This window comes from Varanus komodoensis, unplaced genomic scaffold, assembly GCF_004798865.1.
Source record: "Varanus komodoensis strain SLA01 unplaced genomic scaffold, ASM479886v1 scaffold15, whole genome shotgun sequence".
NCBI lineage: Eukaryota > Metazoa > Chordata > Lepidosauria > Squamata > Varanidae > Varanus > Varanus komodoensis.
In genome coordinates, this window is record NW_025335440.1 from 13,298,433 (window position 1) to 13,313,428 (window position 14,996).

At 47.1% G+C, this 14,996-nt stretch overlaps 1 protein-coding gene across 1 annotated transcript; it reads right to left on the bottom strand.

The window, feature by feature from the left end:
- Nucleotides 1-5,298: 5,298 nt before the first annotated feature.
- Nucleotides 5,299-14,501, bottom strand: MNX1 (motor neuron and pancreas homeobox 1). Its single transcript, XM_044425005.1, has 3 exons — nt 13,880-14,501; nt 8,317-8,477; nt 5,299-5,673 (listed from the first exon to the last, which is right to left on the bottom strand). The coding sequence occupies exons 1-3, from the start codon at nt 14,499-14,501 to the stop codon at nt 5,299-5,301; spliced, it is 1,158 nt and encodes a 385-aa protein (XP_044280940.1).
- Between the last annotated feature and the right edge of the window lie 495 nt (nt 14,502-14,996).

Below are 14,996 nucleotides of genomic sequence, written 5' to 3' on the forward strand. Positions count from 1 at the left end.
AACAAAAGGGAGGTTATATGGTCCAGGCTTAGAAACAGAATTTAGGTGAAGAAATGATTTGACTGTGCAGCTTATTATAAGTAATACAACATAGATATGTAGAATCCACACTTGAACATGCATTTGATTTAGGTATGCTGTTCACAATCCCACATGCTGTGGAGAGACCAATTCTCTCCTCAGTCCACTAGGGTTATTCATTGATTATTTATTTATTAGATTTATATCCCACCTTTTATTTTTTTAAAGAGCTCAAACCAGCTTACATTATTCTCCTTCTGCTACTCTCGGCCTTATCTCCAGAACAACAACCCTGTGAGGTAGGTTGAGCTGAGAGTCTGTGACTGCCCCAAGTCACCCAGTTGGCTCCATGACCAAGCAGGGACTCGAACCCAGATCGCCTGAGTCGCAGTCCACACTCTCAGCCACTACACTATACTAGCTCTCAGTGTGATAGTGGGAGGTGCTCCCAGTTCAATATTCACACATTAAAAGGACTGAGTAGAACAGAACGGCTCTCTTCAGCTGCACACTCATAGAAGAAGCAGAAAAGTTCAATACCTGGAAAATTATGTAGCCCCAGCCTGAGGAGCCCAGGCCTGCTCCCTCTGGCCATCCACACCCCTCTGCCCACTGCTCTTGGTATCTTTTTTGGCTGAGGTAAAATACTTGAAATAAAATTCCAAAAAGTAGCAATACGATTAAGCGCATATTTTTTATTTTTTATTTTGGGTGGTAAACCATGCTGAACTGTCTTTTTAGATGTATTCATCAAAGAAATACTGACATCCTAAGCAAATTCAGATTTAATGTTAATTGAGGGAAATGGGAGTTAAATTTGTAAACTTAAGCATGTATAAACCACCCATCTTCATATTTATGCCAAGATGATCTTATCTAAAAGCCTCGGAAAGCTAAATTACAATGTAAATAGAATTATAAGAAACTAAAGGCCTGTGCCCAATACGCTAAACTGAAACTATAGCAAAATAAGGCTGAGTGGGGCATGCTGGGAGCTGAAGGCCTTTTCTCTGTTGAAACCTGCATAGAATTGTGTCCCAGATCCCCTACTGAGCCATAAGTTTCCTTGTCCTGCAGAACTCCCTTGGCAGGCTAGTTTTCTGTGTGCAGGCAGATGTAGGTGGGTTTCTGTTCGACTATTGCACAGGCCGCATTCAAGCACACAACCCTGAGTGTTTACCTTGGAGGGCCATAATCCAGGAAAAGATTCCGCACCTGGCTGCGGATCGAAGTGGCCTGAGCAATTCAGGGGCACTTTTAAGGACTAAATTAGGAGATCTGCCTTAAGGAGGGTTTGCTTGTTATCAGCTCGGCCACTCTTGGTAGAGGAAGCAATCCACAAGGACAGCTCCGCTTGTGCAATAAATGGAAGGGCAAGACTGATTAATTATGTAAATAGATAATAGCCAAAGAATTTAATGATACGTGGAAATCGTATTTTACATAACCCTTTTTAATGGAGGAAGTAAGAACAGAAAAATACACATATAAGGCGAATAGAACTTCTGAGAATATGTTAGATATTGATGTTTATATTAATGCGGTGTTGTTATAGTATGTTGAGTCAAGGTGGATAGAGGATACATTAAAGAATTGCAATTTAGAAGAATTTTTGATAAATTTTAACAGAATTTCCAACAAATGTGAGTGAAGTAGAAAGGATAATAATCACTGACTTAACAGGGAAATCTTTTATGTTTGATATTCTATGCAATGCTTAAGATCCTTTGGTGTTTCTTCATTATCTTTTATTTTTTTTCTCTTTTATTCCTATTCCCTCACCCTTTCCCCCAAACATTACTGTTATTAAAATTATAAAAAAGAGGAAAAAGGGCAGCTCAGCTTGCCAGGGTTTGCTCAGGCCTGCACAGCTGTGCCTGCCATCTGCAGCAGTTGGCTGGAGAAACTTTTAATGGCAGAGAGACCTCAAAGCAAGCGGCTGTTAAGGGCATTCTTACAGATGGTAATAAATGAAACCTAGCAATCCACCCATCTCATGATGCACGTGTCCAGGTCTCCTCGAAGAGAGATCAGGCCAGGAGGTTGCTCCCCTGGGGTGGGGAACCCTCGGTTCCCTTCAGGAAAAGTAGAAGGAGTGAAGTTAGTGATGACTTTGCTTCAGCCCCATTCATTTCAATGATTCTATTCTGCAAAGGACTAACATGGGATACTGCCCTGGTGTGCGTGTGCTTCTGTGAAGTGCTTTCATGGTCCAATCCTGACCACCTTCCATCAATGTGCCCCTCTCCTTCCCATTCCCCCGAGAATCGCTCCCTCTTCTACTTTGCATGTGCTGCGCAAGAGAGGAATGGTCGGACGGCACTGGAAGGGATGGCTGTAAGCATTGCCCAGCCTCCAGACTGGTTGGACTACAGAGCAGGCTGGATGATGGGAGATGTAGTCCAACACTTCTGGAGGGCACCAGGTTGGGGAAGGCTGGTCAAGGCAAACATCATCCTTTTTAGAGACCTGTTCTCCCCTGCAGAGGAAGGCAGGACGCGCTCCAATGGAGCAAAGCTCAGGGAGCCAAGGTTCCATTTGGATGCCAGGAAGCACTTCTTGACAGTCAGGACCCCAAGGGTGTGGAATGGGCTTCCACGAGAGGTCGTTGAGGCCCCATCGGCACGGGTGTTCAAGGACAGGCTGGATGTCCACATGGTGGGCCTGTCGTGAGCGGAGCCGGCTGGTGTCGGAGGTCAGACTAGATGGCCCGGGAGACCCCTTCTGACTCGCTCTGTTTCTATATTTTTATGTTTTTGGGTCCTGGATTTACCAACTAGCAGCTGCACACATCCAGACTGTTGTCTTTTGCCATGGGTCATGGCCTTTTGCAGGAAAATGGTTTCAGCCCCTGCTCTGGGGTGTGTGCAGGTCACAGCAGATTAATGTTCTCCCTTAATGCTTGCTTGGCTGCTCATTTCCACAGATCTAAGAGGGCTATTAGTTGCTAATTTTAAAGCCAGGCAAAATGAGGAAGGAGAAGGGGAAGGAGAGAAAACCAGGAAATTAAATCGGATCAAGGCAACCAGGCACAAAGCTCTACCTTGGCTTCACAACCCTCAGGAGCTAGAGAGGTCACTTTCTAAAAAGTTCTTTCCTAAGTAGGTGCAGTTTAAAAGTGCCATTGAAAGGAACGAAGCCAATTTCCAAGAAAATTTACATAAAAGGAGGATGCAGTAATATTGGCCTAAGTAACCAAGTTCTAGTGTTACTGCCTTTCCTGTCTGGAATTCATAGGTTGAAATGCAATGTAATACTTAGAGTAAACCCATTAAAACGAGTATGGTTTAAGTTAACCATGATTGACTGAAATCCCATTTACTTCAGTGGGTGTATTCTAAGTAGGACTTGTTGAATTTTATCCTACACTTTAAATCATAGGATAAATGAAACATCCCAGCATTCCTGAGCATTGGCCATGCTGGAAAGGCCTTCTGGGAGCTGAAGTGCAAAATATCTGGAACCCTACCTTCTGCCTTTGCCTTCTTTCAACAGCTGACAGAAATACAACAGATTCAGCTCCTCTATCATTTGATGTTGCTGCTGCTTAATTTCTCCCTGCCAAGCCAATTTAGGAATATGCAATATTGATCAATACCTCTCTTCTAAGCATAATTTAGATTCCATTACAACCAATAGACCTGATTCATTAAACCAATGCAGCTTAATAACAACTCAGTTCAGCTTGATAAAGCCTCTATATGTTGAAGTATCATGGACAGCTGCTTATCTAAGGTTACAGGCTTTATTGTGACACAGCTCTTGTGCCTTTGACAGGTGTAAAACAGAAATGCAGCAGAAACAAATATTTCCAGATATTTTCCCCATTTTACCACCTCCACATTAGGAAAACCATACCAGTTGAATTTCTAACTGACCCACAATTGTGAAAGGCACAGAAATATGCCCCAAAACAGGTTTCATCTGCTTCGAGTTGTAAATAAGATGACTGGAGGCAAAAGGGCTCCAGATTAAACCTTAATGAGCAGAAAAGGAAATTAGTGTTCAACATACTTATTTTCTCTAAGATCTCTAACACTGAATTGAGAAGATGCATTCTCAAAGTGACACTTTCTGTTCCGTTTCAGATCTTTTTAAGGACCAGCAGCTGGTCAGCCTGGTTGTGGACCTGACATGAAATCTGGGAAAATGCACACACAGCCTCTTTGGTTAAATAAGTATACACTATTCTCATGTACAAAACTGTTTATTTTACATTAGGAGAAGCTGATTAATAACTTAGCATGCATAAGTAGAGGGCTTTTTCTCTTTATAAATACAATGTACAAAAATAAAGACAATACAGTCTCCCTAAGATGCTTGGCAGTTCCAGCCTTCCTGGTATAAGTTTTCCAGGTTGCTTGACACAGAATAAGCACGAAATTCTCAATACTATTGACGAAAAAGGGCAACGTGTCCAACCAGGGGAACTGATGTTTCCAGTCTTTTGACATCATTTTGTGGGTATATAAAGATGATCCTCTTCATTTTTCCTTGCAGAATGGACAGGAAGGCAGTCAACTTGAGGGAATGAGAGAGCCCCAGCTTTTGATATTAACTGTACATTAATTTAAAACAACAACGTTGGTCCATCAGCCATGGGTTGCAAGGTGCAACATTGAACTGGAAGAAATACCTGTTGCACGGTTGCCTTTATTTCTTTTACTTGAGCTTCCCATCACAATGTTGTTTTAGTTTCCTTTCCCCTGAATTATGCTGAGAGTGCGTTTGAGGGTGGACACTCCTAGGGCTGGGCTGGGCTGGGCTGGGCTGGGCTGGGCTGGGGGTGCATTTGAAGGTAGGGAGAGGGCAGAAGCCGCAAGCCAATTTAGCAGAAGTTCTTGAACATCCAAGACTATGTGACTTAGGGACTCTGGTGCCACCATCCCACAGATCCCCCGTTCCTGCCATCATTAAAGAATGGAAGTCTGCCCACTCAGGTGATAGGCTGAGCTTGATGCAGAAGTGGGTGGGAGGAGAGGACAGGCCCTGTGAGCTGAGCTCAGCTGGCCTGGAGCTGTGATGCGTCATGGAAGAGCTGACTGCGTGTCAGTCAAGGTGGGTGGAGGGCATGGACCGCACATAGCCTTCTTTTTTTAACACATCTTTTACTGATTTTAAAAATTACATTTCCCATGTATGGCAAGGAGCAAACACAGCATCCAAGTGCCCTCCAAAACCTGGGGCCGGCATGGAACAAGCGCATCTTGGGTAGAAGGTCCCTCTTGTGAACAAGGGCAAGGAAAGGGCCCCCCCAGCTGCCTGGGACCTGGGGATTCAGGGAGCTGGAGCAGGGGGCAGCTGTGGGTGGGCTCCCCCATGCCTGCCGTGGGGCTGCCTCCTGTCCTCCTCCTCTCCATCAGAGCAGTCAGGAGAGCCACAGGGGCAGCAGTGTCCAGAACGGTCTTCCTCCTCCTCCTCCTCTTCCTCCTCCTCTTCCTCCTCCTCTTCTCGGTCACTGTCCCTGCACTCAGGCAAGCGGCGTCCCCCGGCACTCTTCTCTGGCCCACCAGCTGGCAGCTGCACCTCGTCACCAACTTTGTCCTCCCCAGCGCTCCCCCCCTTCTGCTTCTCGGCCTCCTGCGCAGCCTGTTCCTTGGCCTTTTTGCTCCGTTTCCACTTCATGCGCCGGTTCTGGAACCAAATCTTCACCTGGAAAGGGAAGTGGCACACTGATAGAAGGTGGTACTGTGGGCCGGGGCTGCCCCGTAAGAGCCCTCCATAGAAACAGATACGTGCCAGGGTAGTATCCCGTGCAGAATGGAGCCACTGAAATGAACGGGGCTGAAGCAACATCATCACTAACTTGTTTCCTTCGTTTCCAAGAGCTGAACACTGGATTCTACCCCAGGCTCAGTTAGGCCCCGGACTCATCCCTAGAGCCTCTTCTGAGAATGAGCACTAAGCCTGAGGAACTTGCCATTGTAGCACTTCTGAGCGCCTGAAGCCGCCTGGGACAATGAGCTTGCCCTGCTGGGGGCCCATCAGCCTTCTGAATGTTGTTGGACTACAGTGCCCATCCCCAGACTATTGCCCTGCCTGCTGTGGCTGATGGGAGCTGTAGTCCAGCTGCTACACCGAGGCTAAATGGATCACAAGCAAAAGCAGGCTCTGCTTCCATCAGGGGCCATTAGCAGTCAGGCACGGTCTGCCCCAGAGATAGAAGTTTCTCTCTCTCTGGTGACCACATTAAAAGTGTATTATTTCCCAGAGCTCTTACTTTCTTTTCTTTGCTTGCTTATTACGTTTACATCCCGCCTTTCTCCTGGAAGTTCAAACCTGCATACAATGTCTTCTCTCCCACACATGCATGTTGTCTTCACAGGAACACTGGCCTGGTTTGTATGATCGTATTTCTGCATGCCGCGTGATTTGCCTAATTGCTCTCCCGGTACATGGGCAGCTGTGTCCTCTGAACCTGGTGAGATGCGCAGTGGGAGTGGCTTCAAACCCCTGGCTTGGTAGAGGGTTCTGGGTAGTCTAGAAGCCACCCACTGCCACATCAGGTTAGAATGACACATCACAAAGGTAACTGAGCAAGGCTCACGGTGTATCCCTGGCCCACATGGGGACAGGAGAAAGAAGGCTTTGTGCTTTCTCTTCCCAATGATCAAGCCCATCCAGCCCCTGTGCAGTAGGACAGGCTAAAAGCTGGTTCTGTTGTCTTTGCTTCTGATCAAACATTTCTCTTCCTTCATGCTTCTGTTATTATTGATTATAATTTGGGCTTCCCCTAGTCTACTATGGACTTTGAAAGTGGACATATTAAAAGATTTTCATCCCTATTTCATAAGTTAGCTGGGGAGCCAGAGGGTGTCATCCAGATTGGTTAAAACTTGGGCATATTTTATTAGGTGTAGTATTTATACCTCACTTGCGAGACGCAATATATTAACATACTTTGTCAGTAATACTTACTTCAGACTTTGATTAAATAATGAAACTGGGCCATTACTTATTTATTATCATCATCAATGTCTCAGAGATGGGGGAGTGTGTGATCTACTGAAGGCCATCTCCTACATTTATGGTAGAGATGGTCTTTTGAGCAGTTGCTGGGGAACATGGGCGGGAATGGGCTGAGGCACTCAAGTCCTGCTTGCAGGATCCTGTATGCAACTGACTGGCCACCATGCGAACAGGCTAAATGGGCCACTGACCCACTTCAGCATGGCTGTTCTATTGTTCTTAGGCCCTTCCTGGTTCATGGCATCCAAACTGATTGATGATGGAGATGATATGAGGAGGAGCAGAGATTGCTTACAAACTGCACGTGGCATCTCTCCGTGCGGCTTGAGACAGCATTTCAGAAAGATGGCAGCAAAGGAGGAGGAGGAAGAAGCAGTGGAACTAGGAAAGTGAAGGGGTTTGTTTTCTTCCCAAGACTGGGTTCCTTTGTGTTTCACATGGACTGCCAAGCATAAAAATCACCCAGTGAAGGGTAGGAAGTGCGTAGCATGGTGCAGAGTGGAATTGCCTCTGCTGGATCCTGAGGGAAGAGAGCTTGTTTCTGGTCCAAATTCCATTTTAATTAATTTATCTTATGCCACCTCTAAGAATAGAGCTCAAGGTGCCTCACTGTAATAAAATGCAGACAAAATGTAACATAATTCAAATGTAAGAATCCAAACATATTTGGATTGTACACTGCTCAGAGAGTCCTGAAGAGTTATGGGAGCGGTATAGAAATGTAATGAAAAACAGAAATATCTGTTTACTGGATGACCTTGACAAGCCTCTCCTGTGAGAATGATATTAGGAGTGGGGGGGAAATAGGAAAATTAGGCTGTAATATGAGATTGACAAACTTCGGCATAATGTCAGTTTCAGCTTCTTAGAGAAGGGAGGGGAGAGTCTAAAAAACATGTTTTGTAAGCCTCCCTGAGCTTTGGAAATGGGTTTTTTAAAGAGAAATAAAAACATTTATTTAAAATTATCTCCACTGCCCCTTAGTGAACATCTGGCTGAAAAGAGGCATGTTGTCAGCCCTTACGCTGTGACAAAACGAAAGTCCTCCAGCTCCCTGAATTTCTCAGTCTGCCATGCGTTTCGGGCAGGCTCGAAACTGGACGACTTTTTTCCTGTCCAATTTTGCATGGGCTTCCTAAATGGGAGCAAAGCAGTAAGCAGGCAGGTTGTGGACCCTGAAACTGCTTGGGGAGGGGCCAGTCCAAGCCGCCGCCACCCACCCGCAGGCAGGCGTCCTGCCGCTGACCAGCCTGCAAGGCAAAGCTCCATCCTCTCGTTGCCTCCACTAGATTTCAGCCTTCCTCCTGCCCCGCCCCAGGTACCCACCTGTGTCTCCGTGAGCATGAGGGATGTGGCCACTTCGAAGCGCTTGGGCCGTGACAGGTATTTATTCAGCTTGAACTGATGCTCTAGTTCCAGCAGCTGCTGGCTGGTGAAGGCAGTGCGCGGCCGCCGGCACTTGCCCAGTAAGTTGGACTGCGCCTGGGCTGAGGGAGAACGAAAGGGAGAGAAAGAGAGAGAGGTTTAGCTCCGGGCTGGCTGCTGAGTACAACTAAATCATGCATAACGTGTAATTGGAAGTATCTCTAATGGGCAGCTAAAGAGCAGTGCTCTGAGAAAATTTGGGAGACTAGGGCGGCTGCTGAGTACAACTAAATCATGCATAACCTGTAATTGTAAGTATCTCGAACGGGCAGCTAAAGAGCAGTGCTCTGAGAAAATTTGGGAGACTAGGGCTACATCGAAACATGCTCAGAAAATGTAGCAAGCAAGGAATCCTAAGCTTAAGAAAGCTACTATGGACAGAACCAAAGAGAAATCCTATAACACAAGCAAGCTGTATGTACTCAAGTTTTTGTTGTTATATCATTGCTGCAATTCTCAGAAAGTATTTTATCACATTGATTTCTATTTATTTCTTTTGTTGAAGCTCTTCAAACTCTGGATCAAATCCCAAACAAGTACAGTTGCTATATATAATGGTGCACACAAACTCTCTCCCTCCCCCCCTTCCCCCTTTTTATATGCTGTATGAACTGAACTTTTACTCTTTCATGCGGTTCTAAGCTCTTACTTAAGCCATTGTAGTCCAGATGTTTCAAAAACAGACTAAGAATTATATTTCTTTGCTTCTGTAATGATCTTGATTAATTAATATGGATGTATGTACCACTTTTTATTAAGTATGCTATTCTCCTTTTGCCTTTGTTAATTTTATTTCAAAATAAAATAAAATATCATGGGGGAAGGAGAAAAGAAAAGTGCATGTTAGGAGGAAAGAGAATGGTGCCCACCAATACACAAGAGAAGAATGAGGGAGAAAGAGAAAGCCAGAAGTGGTTTCTGTGTAAATGGTTCTGGAAATTGTTAATAAAAAGTGTTAAAACAGTAATAACAAAACCTGACTGGGTGCAGCTGAAACAAGTGCAATGTTCTTCGTGTCTCAAACCCACTCCTCCTGTTGTTGTTTTGTGTGGGACAAGTTTTAGATTGTAGCCTCCTTGGGGCAGAGCCCTGTCCTTTCATGTTCTCTTATTCAGCAAAGCACTGTGCACACTGAAGATGCGATAGACAGATGATTATTAAAAGCTGGGTAAACCAACAGGTTGGGCTCTATCTTGCCAAATGTCCAGAGAAATTGTGATGTAAACGTATATTCGTAACTGCCTGTACATAGAGACAGTCTATCTGCTTCATCACTGCTCACAGCCATCCTATCCTCCATTAATTTGCCTAAAATCTCTTTTCCCGTTTCCAACAATCCGTCTGCATTATTAGCCATCACTGCAACTCAACATTCCAAAGGGAATGATACACATTCCCACTATGTCTTTTCCTTTGCTATGGGATATTGATTCTGCCCTGAATGTTCTGGCTTTAACTTTGGATAATCCCACTATGTTCATGTGCCAAGCAAAAAAGAAGCTTGAATCTTTCCCTCCATACCTCTAGTATACCCACCATCACCACCACTGTTGTTTCCCTCCATGACATTTTTGCAAATGAATTAATCTGCAACTACTAGCAGCAGGGTCACTTCTGAGTAAAGATACCTGGGATTGTCCTCACCATCTAAGTGAAGCCGGGAAGTATGAATTAAATGTTGATTTAAAATCAACCAGTATTTACTATTATCTAATGGGGAGGCAAATCATCTCAAATGGTTTATCCCACGCAGTTGAATTACAGCTTCTTTCACTCCCCAGCCAACGTGGGAGTAGCAGCTTAGCTCATGTGGCGGCTGCCAGATAGAAGGGCGATCTAGTGGTATAGATCAGGACGCTGTGAATTATTGACTTATAAACAAACAACAGCTGGTCTTTAAAGGATCCCAATCCAAGTACAAGACAATGGGAGCTGGCAAAAAGACGCATCCTGAGCTCAGCCTCCTATTGAGCATTCTGTTCCTAAGGTCTAGATAGAATTCACAATGCTCTAACTTTAATTTCAAACAGTGATACATGAGCTCTTAAAGAAAAAGTCCAGAGAAATGAAAGGGACACATCAGGCACAAATGAAGGATTTTGGCTACCTCTGTGCAATGAAAGGCACAGAAGAAGCACTAAGTTAAAAGGAAACTTTCGAACACACAGCTATTCTGAACAGCCCGATGTAATAGGAAGCTCAGGATCCACGTACGTACATAAGCCAGCACATCTGGATCCATTTCACTTCAACAAGAGGTTCATTTCATTTCAACAAGAGATACATTTCATTTCAATTCTCTCTGCCCACTCAAAATCAGGGCTTGCAAGTATCGGGAGCACTCATCTTTCAGCTGGATCTTGTTTCAAAGCACACTATGAAATGAGCCTTGGAGTTTGACTGTGGTGGGGAAAGAGGTGGGTGTGAGCTGCACAGCAGCTAGGACCAGGCACAGGTATGTGTCTCGTTCACAGGTTCCTTAGATGAGCCCAGCAGTGACAGAAGGGCCGAAGCTCAAGCCACAGCATCTCCAGGGAGAGTAGGAATAATTCCTGCCTAGAAAGTCCTTGATGCCAGGCAAAGTTGTCCATACCAGGCTGGGTGGGCCTCTGGTCTGACACACAGTAAGGCTGCTTCCCACATTCTTCTGCACATGGGCATCCCTGCTTCTTCCCACATTCATCCCCAACAGGAACAGCAGAAGGTACCCTGTTCTCACCTTCTCCTGGAGGCCACATTCCAGCACCCTGCCAGGTGGAATATCTCCTTGCACCACCCTCTGATTTCCCCAAAGTTGAATGACAGATTGGAGAAGGGTTCAAGGAACAAGATCCTGTTACTACCAAGAGCACCCTTCCAGCCATCCTTCAGAGGAGCGGGAAATGGTGTGGCTGAAGCTGAACGCTCCCGTAGGCTGGGTTCACTTTTCATCCCAGCCTGCCCTACGCTGCAAGCTGGCATTAAAGTAAAAACGGACTCTTGAGGAATCAGCCTAATAGAGGAAGGAAGATGTGGGGATGAAGGAAGCCACCAAATGCTGCCTCCCCACAGTCAGTTCTTCTCTGGATTTGCCTTAAATCAACTAAAAACATACAATTCAAAAAGTATATTTGGAAAGTAGCAGAGTGAAAAGCAGAAGTAGATTGGGAATGGAATAAATGTGAAAGAGATTAAAAAGTAAGGCCAAGGCATTCTGTTTTTTTCCTGTTTTCTTCTGGAAATTATTTGAAACTGAATTCCTTTTCTTTCTTTTTCCATGTGTATATTCTTTGAAAACTCCAAGCTGCTGTGGGAAAAGGGCTCAGTCAGTACTACAATTCATGGGGAACACAAGCTAGAAGAATCTGGCCCCATGTATATGTATCCAGTCTCTTTGGGTTGCATACTCTCTTTGGTTATGATTGTCAACTAGATCAGCAGCCTACTAAAATCAAAATCCTTAGATTTAGATCAGGTAATTTTTTCATGGATATTAAATTTCTCTTTCATTAATATCTTCCTAATCACATTGCTAGATAAGAAAATGGTGAATTGCTTTGGAATTCAATCCAACAGCTTCTTTTTGAGGTGCTGCTGATCTGAGACTGAACAAGTGCACCGTTTTTAGAAGAATGGTCAAGAATGGAAAAGAAAACTGTAAAAGAAATAAATCTGAAAGACATACTCTTGCATCTAAGTGTCATGTCATCCAAAACAGAATCTGAATAGCCATACAATATATCCTGTTTACTCTAAATATATTCTTAAAATTCCCCACTTATCTAAGCGGAATATTCTTAAGCAGAATCCAAGCCATGCTGAGCATGTTTGAGCCTCAAGGATTTCTACCTTATCGACAGAGTGATGCACATGCTTGATTTGGGCTGATTTAACCCCCCTCTTGATTAATATTATCATTTTCCTGAACCTTTTAAGGGTTTGCTTTCAGTAATACAATGCGTGTTATTTGGAATAAAACTCTGAAAATATCAGAATAGGTTTTGTTCTAAATGGTCCAAGAATCTCCCACATGCAAACAGCACTGCGGAGGTGCTTTTCACACCCCAGTGCGATTTGCCAGGCCTCCCTCACGGTCTCTTGTTCAGCTATTTATTCACAAGTACATCTTGTTTGTACGGGCAGGAACTCTGACAGTTTTCTTAATTATTATTTTCCCTGTTGGAAGGGAAAAGAAAAAAGGGAGGAGAGAAGAAACACTGAAATGCTTTGTCTCTTGTATTGAGGAAAATAATCCCTTAACTGCTCTAATTTTAGCTAAAGGTACTAAGATCAGTCACCCCCTCAAAGAAAACATTGGGTTGCATCCAAAGTTTGCTTAATTTTACTCCTATTAATTTCAGTTTCCCTAACTAAGAAAACTATTAGGCAAACGCTACTGCTTATAAGATTTGTTACTGTAATTATTATTTAACAAAGAAATATCCTGAGGTTTATGTGCAGATTAGTTCCAAGTTGTAGGCATCTTGGTAGCAACAGCGGTGAGCCCTGTGACTGCCTTTTATTTTTGACTTGCAAGAATGATTTATTGCAATTATTTGACTTCCTTATTTCAGTAGTACCCATTCAATTCGAAGTTCCCCAGAATGTGGCACTGGAATGATCTAAACACATCTGAAGACCTACACGATGGAATAAACAGTGCCCCTCGCCTACCTAGTGAGAAAGGAGTCGCTTTACACCCAACTTTGAGAATGAAACAAAGCACTCCGGGCTGCAATAGCAGCTTCGTCATATTATATTTTCAGTAAACCCATGGGTATGTCGCAGAACATGTTTTAGTCTCGGAAATGTGGCCTTTTATCCACAACTAATTTCAGGTGGGTTTATTTATTTATTCGCTGGGAAGGGGGGGGAGGTGTCTAGGAGCAATTTCCAAACTAAAGAAATAAAACAGCTCAGATATAGACATTTCTTGCAACGTCGTTTGCCTTCACGCATTAAAAACAAAGCAAAACGAACCCACGGTGAAATGCAAAACCTGCCTTTTCGTGCGCGGATAAAGAACCGTTCCTAACTGGGGGATCTCCCAGGATGGGAGCTTCGCCGTGGACAGCCGCTCCTTGCGATGCTTTGGGTAACTCCCCTACCCCAGCCACCCCACCCAAACTCTCCAGCCAAAGTCGCCATCCGCGACCAAATCAAGAAGAGCGTCACTTGCCGAAAGCCGCCGATTTTAACCTGCGAAACCGCACAAGAGGAAGAATGGAGGCCAGACATGAGCAAAGGCCCAGGCCCAGCCAACGTCTGCCTACGACAAAGGAAAGCCCGCGGCTCTCCCGCGCTCGTATGAACGCGCGCGAGATGCACTGCCCAGCACAGAGACGAACGGGCCGACAGAGGTCTCGCTCCGCGCGCGCCGGGGCGCCGGCAGCAGCCGCGCCTGGGTTTGCGCCCGCGGCACCTGGAGGCAGCTCTGGCCCGGCCCGGCCCTTCCAAGCGCCGCCGGAGCCCCGCTTCTACTCACAGTTGAAGTCCGGCATTTTGGGCAGGATCATGCCGGCGGTGGAGGCCCGCAGCCACTGGTCGAGCTGGAAGGTGCCCGCGCTGAGTTTGATGGGATCGGCCGCGGGGTGGGAAGGCTGGACCTGCGAGTAGGAGTAGGACAGTGCCGGGTGCTGCGACGCCAGCGCGGCCGCCGCCGCCGGGTAGCCGTACATGGGGTGCCCGTAGAGGGCCGCCTGCGGGTGGAGGCCGGCGCCGCCTTGCGCCGCGGGGTGCAGTCCCAGGGCCGAGTGCGGGTGCGGGTGGGCGTGCGGGTGGTGCGGGTGCCCCCCTACTCCTGCGCCGCCGCCGCCTGCCAGGAAGCCGGGCTTGGGCACCAGCCCGCAGTGCGCGCTCAGGATGCGCGGCGGGGACGGGCTGTCAGTCCGCAGGCAATCCGAAGAGCCGCCCGTGTGCGGATCCGCCGAGGACGGCGGGCTGCAGCTGGAGCTGGAGCTGGAGCTGGAGCTGCTGCTGGAGCTGCTGTGGGCGCCGGAGAGCGAGGTGACCAAGGCCAGGGGCGACGTCTGCGCCGTCGAGGCCGTTGCCTTGGGAGGATCCACGGCCAGCAGCGCGTCGATCCGGAAATTCTTGGATTTCTCCATCCGCGCCGGGCCCGCGGGCTTGGCGAGCCGAGCCGCCGCCGCCCGCTCTGCCCGGTCGAGCTGCACAGGAGATCACGGGCAGTCCGCCGCCGGCGTCCTCAGCCTCGCCATGGGAGCCAGGCGCTCCAAGAGGGTGCCGCTGCCCCGGCAGCCGGCCGCCCGGGGGGCATCGGCCCCTCGCCCCCGGCGCCGCGCTGCAGCCGCCCAGCCCTCGCGCCCCACGCTGCGGCTCTAGCGCCCGCTTTCTCCCCGCGAGGGACTAGCGCGCCCGGCCGGCCAGCTCCGCTCCCTTGAAGGCTCCGAGGCGGCGCCGATTGGCCCTCTGGAAAGGGAAGACGCCATTGGCGGTCGGCGCGGGACTCCGGCGCAGCCTATTGGCCGCCGCGCACACCTGTCAACGCTCTTGGAATGTAGGCCCTGCCCACCCGGGCAGCTTCTGCACCGTCGCTTTGGAAGCCCCGGGGCGCCTCGCCGGTCCCCGCAGGAGGGGGAGTG

Excerpts from the sequence above, each read along its gene's own strand:
- MNX1 (XM_044425005.1), bottom strand. The coding sequence starts at position 14,501 with ATGGAGAAATCCAAGAATTTCCGGATCGACGCGCTGCTGGCCGTGGAT. Across the intron at positions 8,478-13,879 it reads CAAAATGCCGGACTTCAACT|CCCAGGCGCAGTCCAACTTA; the intron begins GTGAGTAGAAGC and ends GTTCTCCCTCAG. Across the intron at positions 5,674-8,316 it reads TCATGCTCACGGAGACACAG|GTGAAGATTTGGTTCCAGAA; the intron begins GTGGGTACCTGG and ends TTCCCTTTCCAG.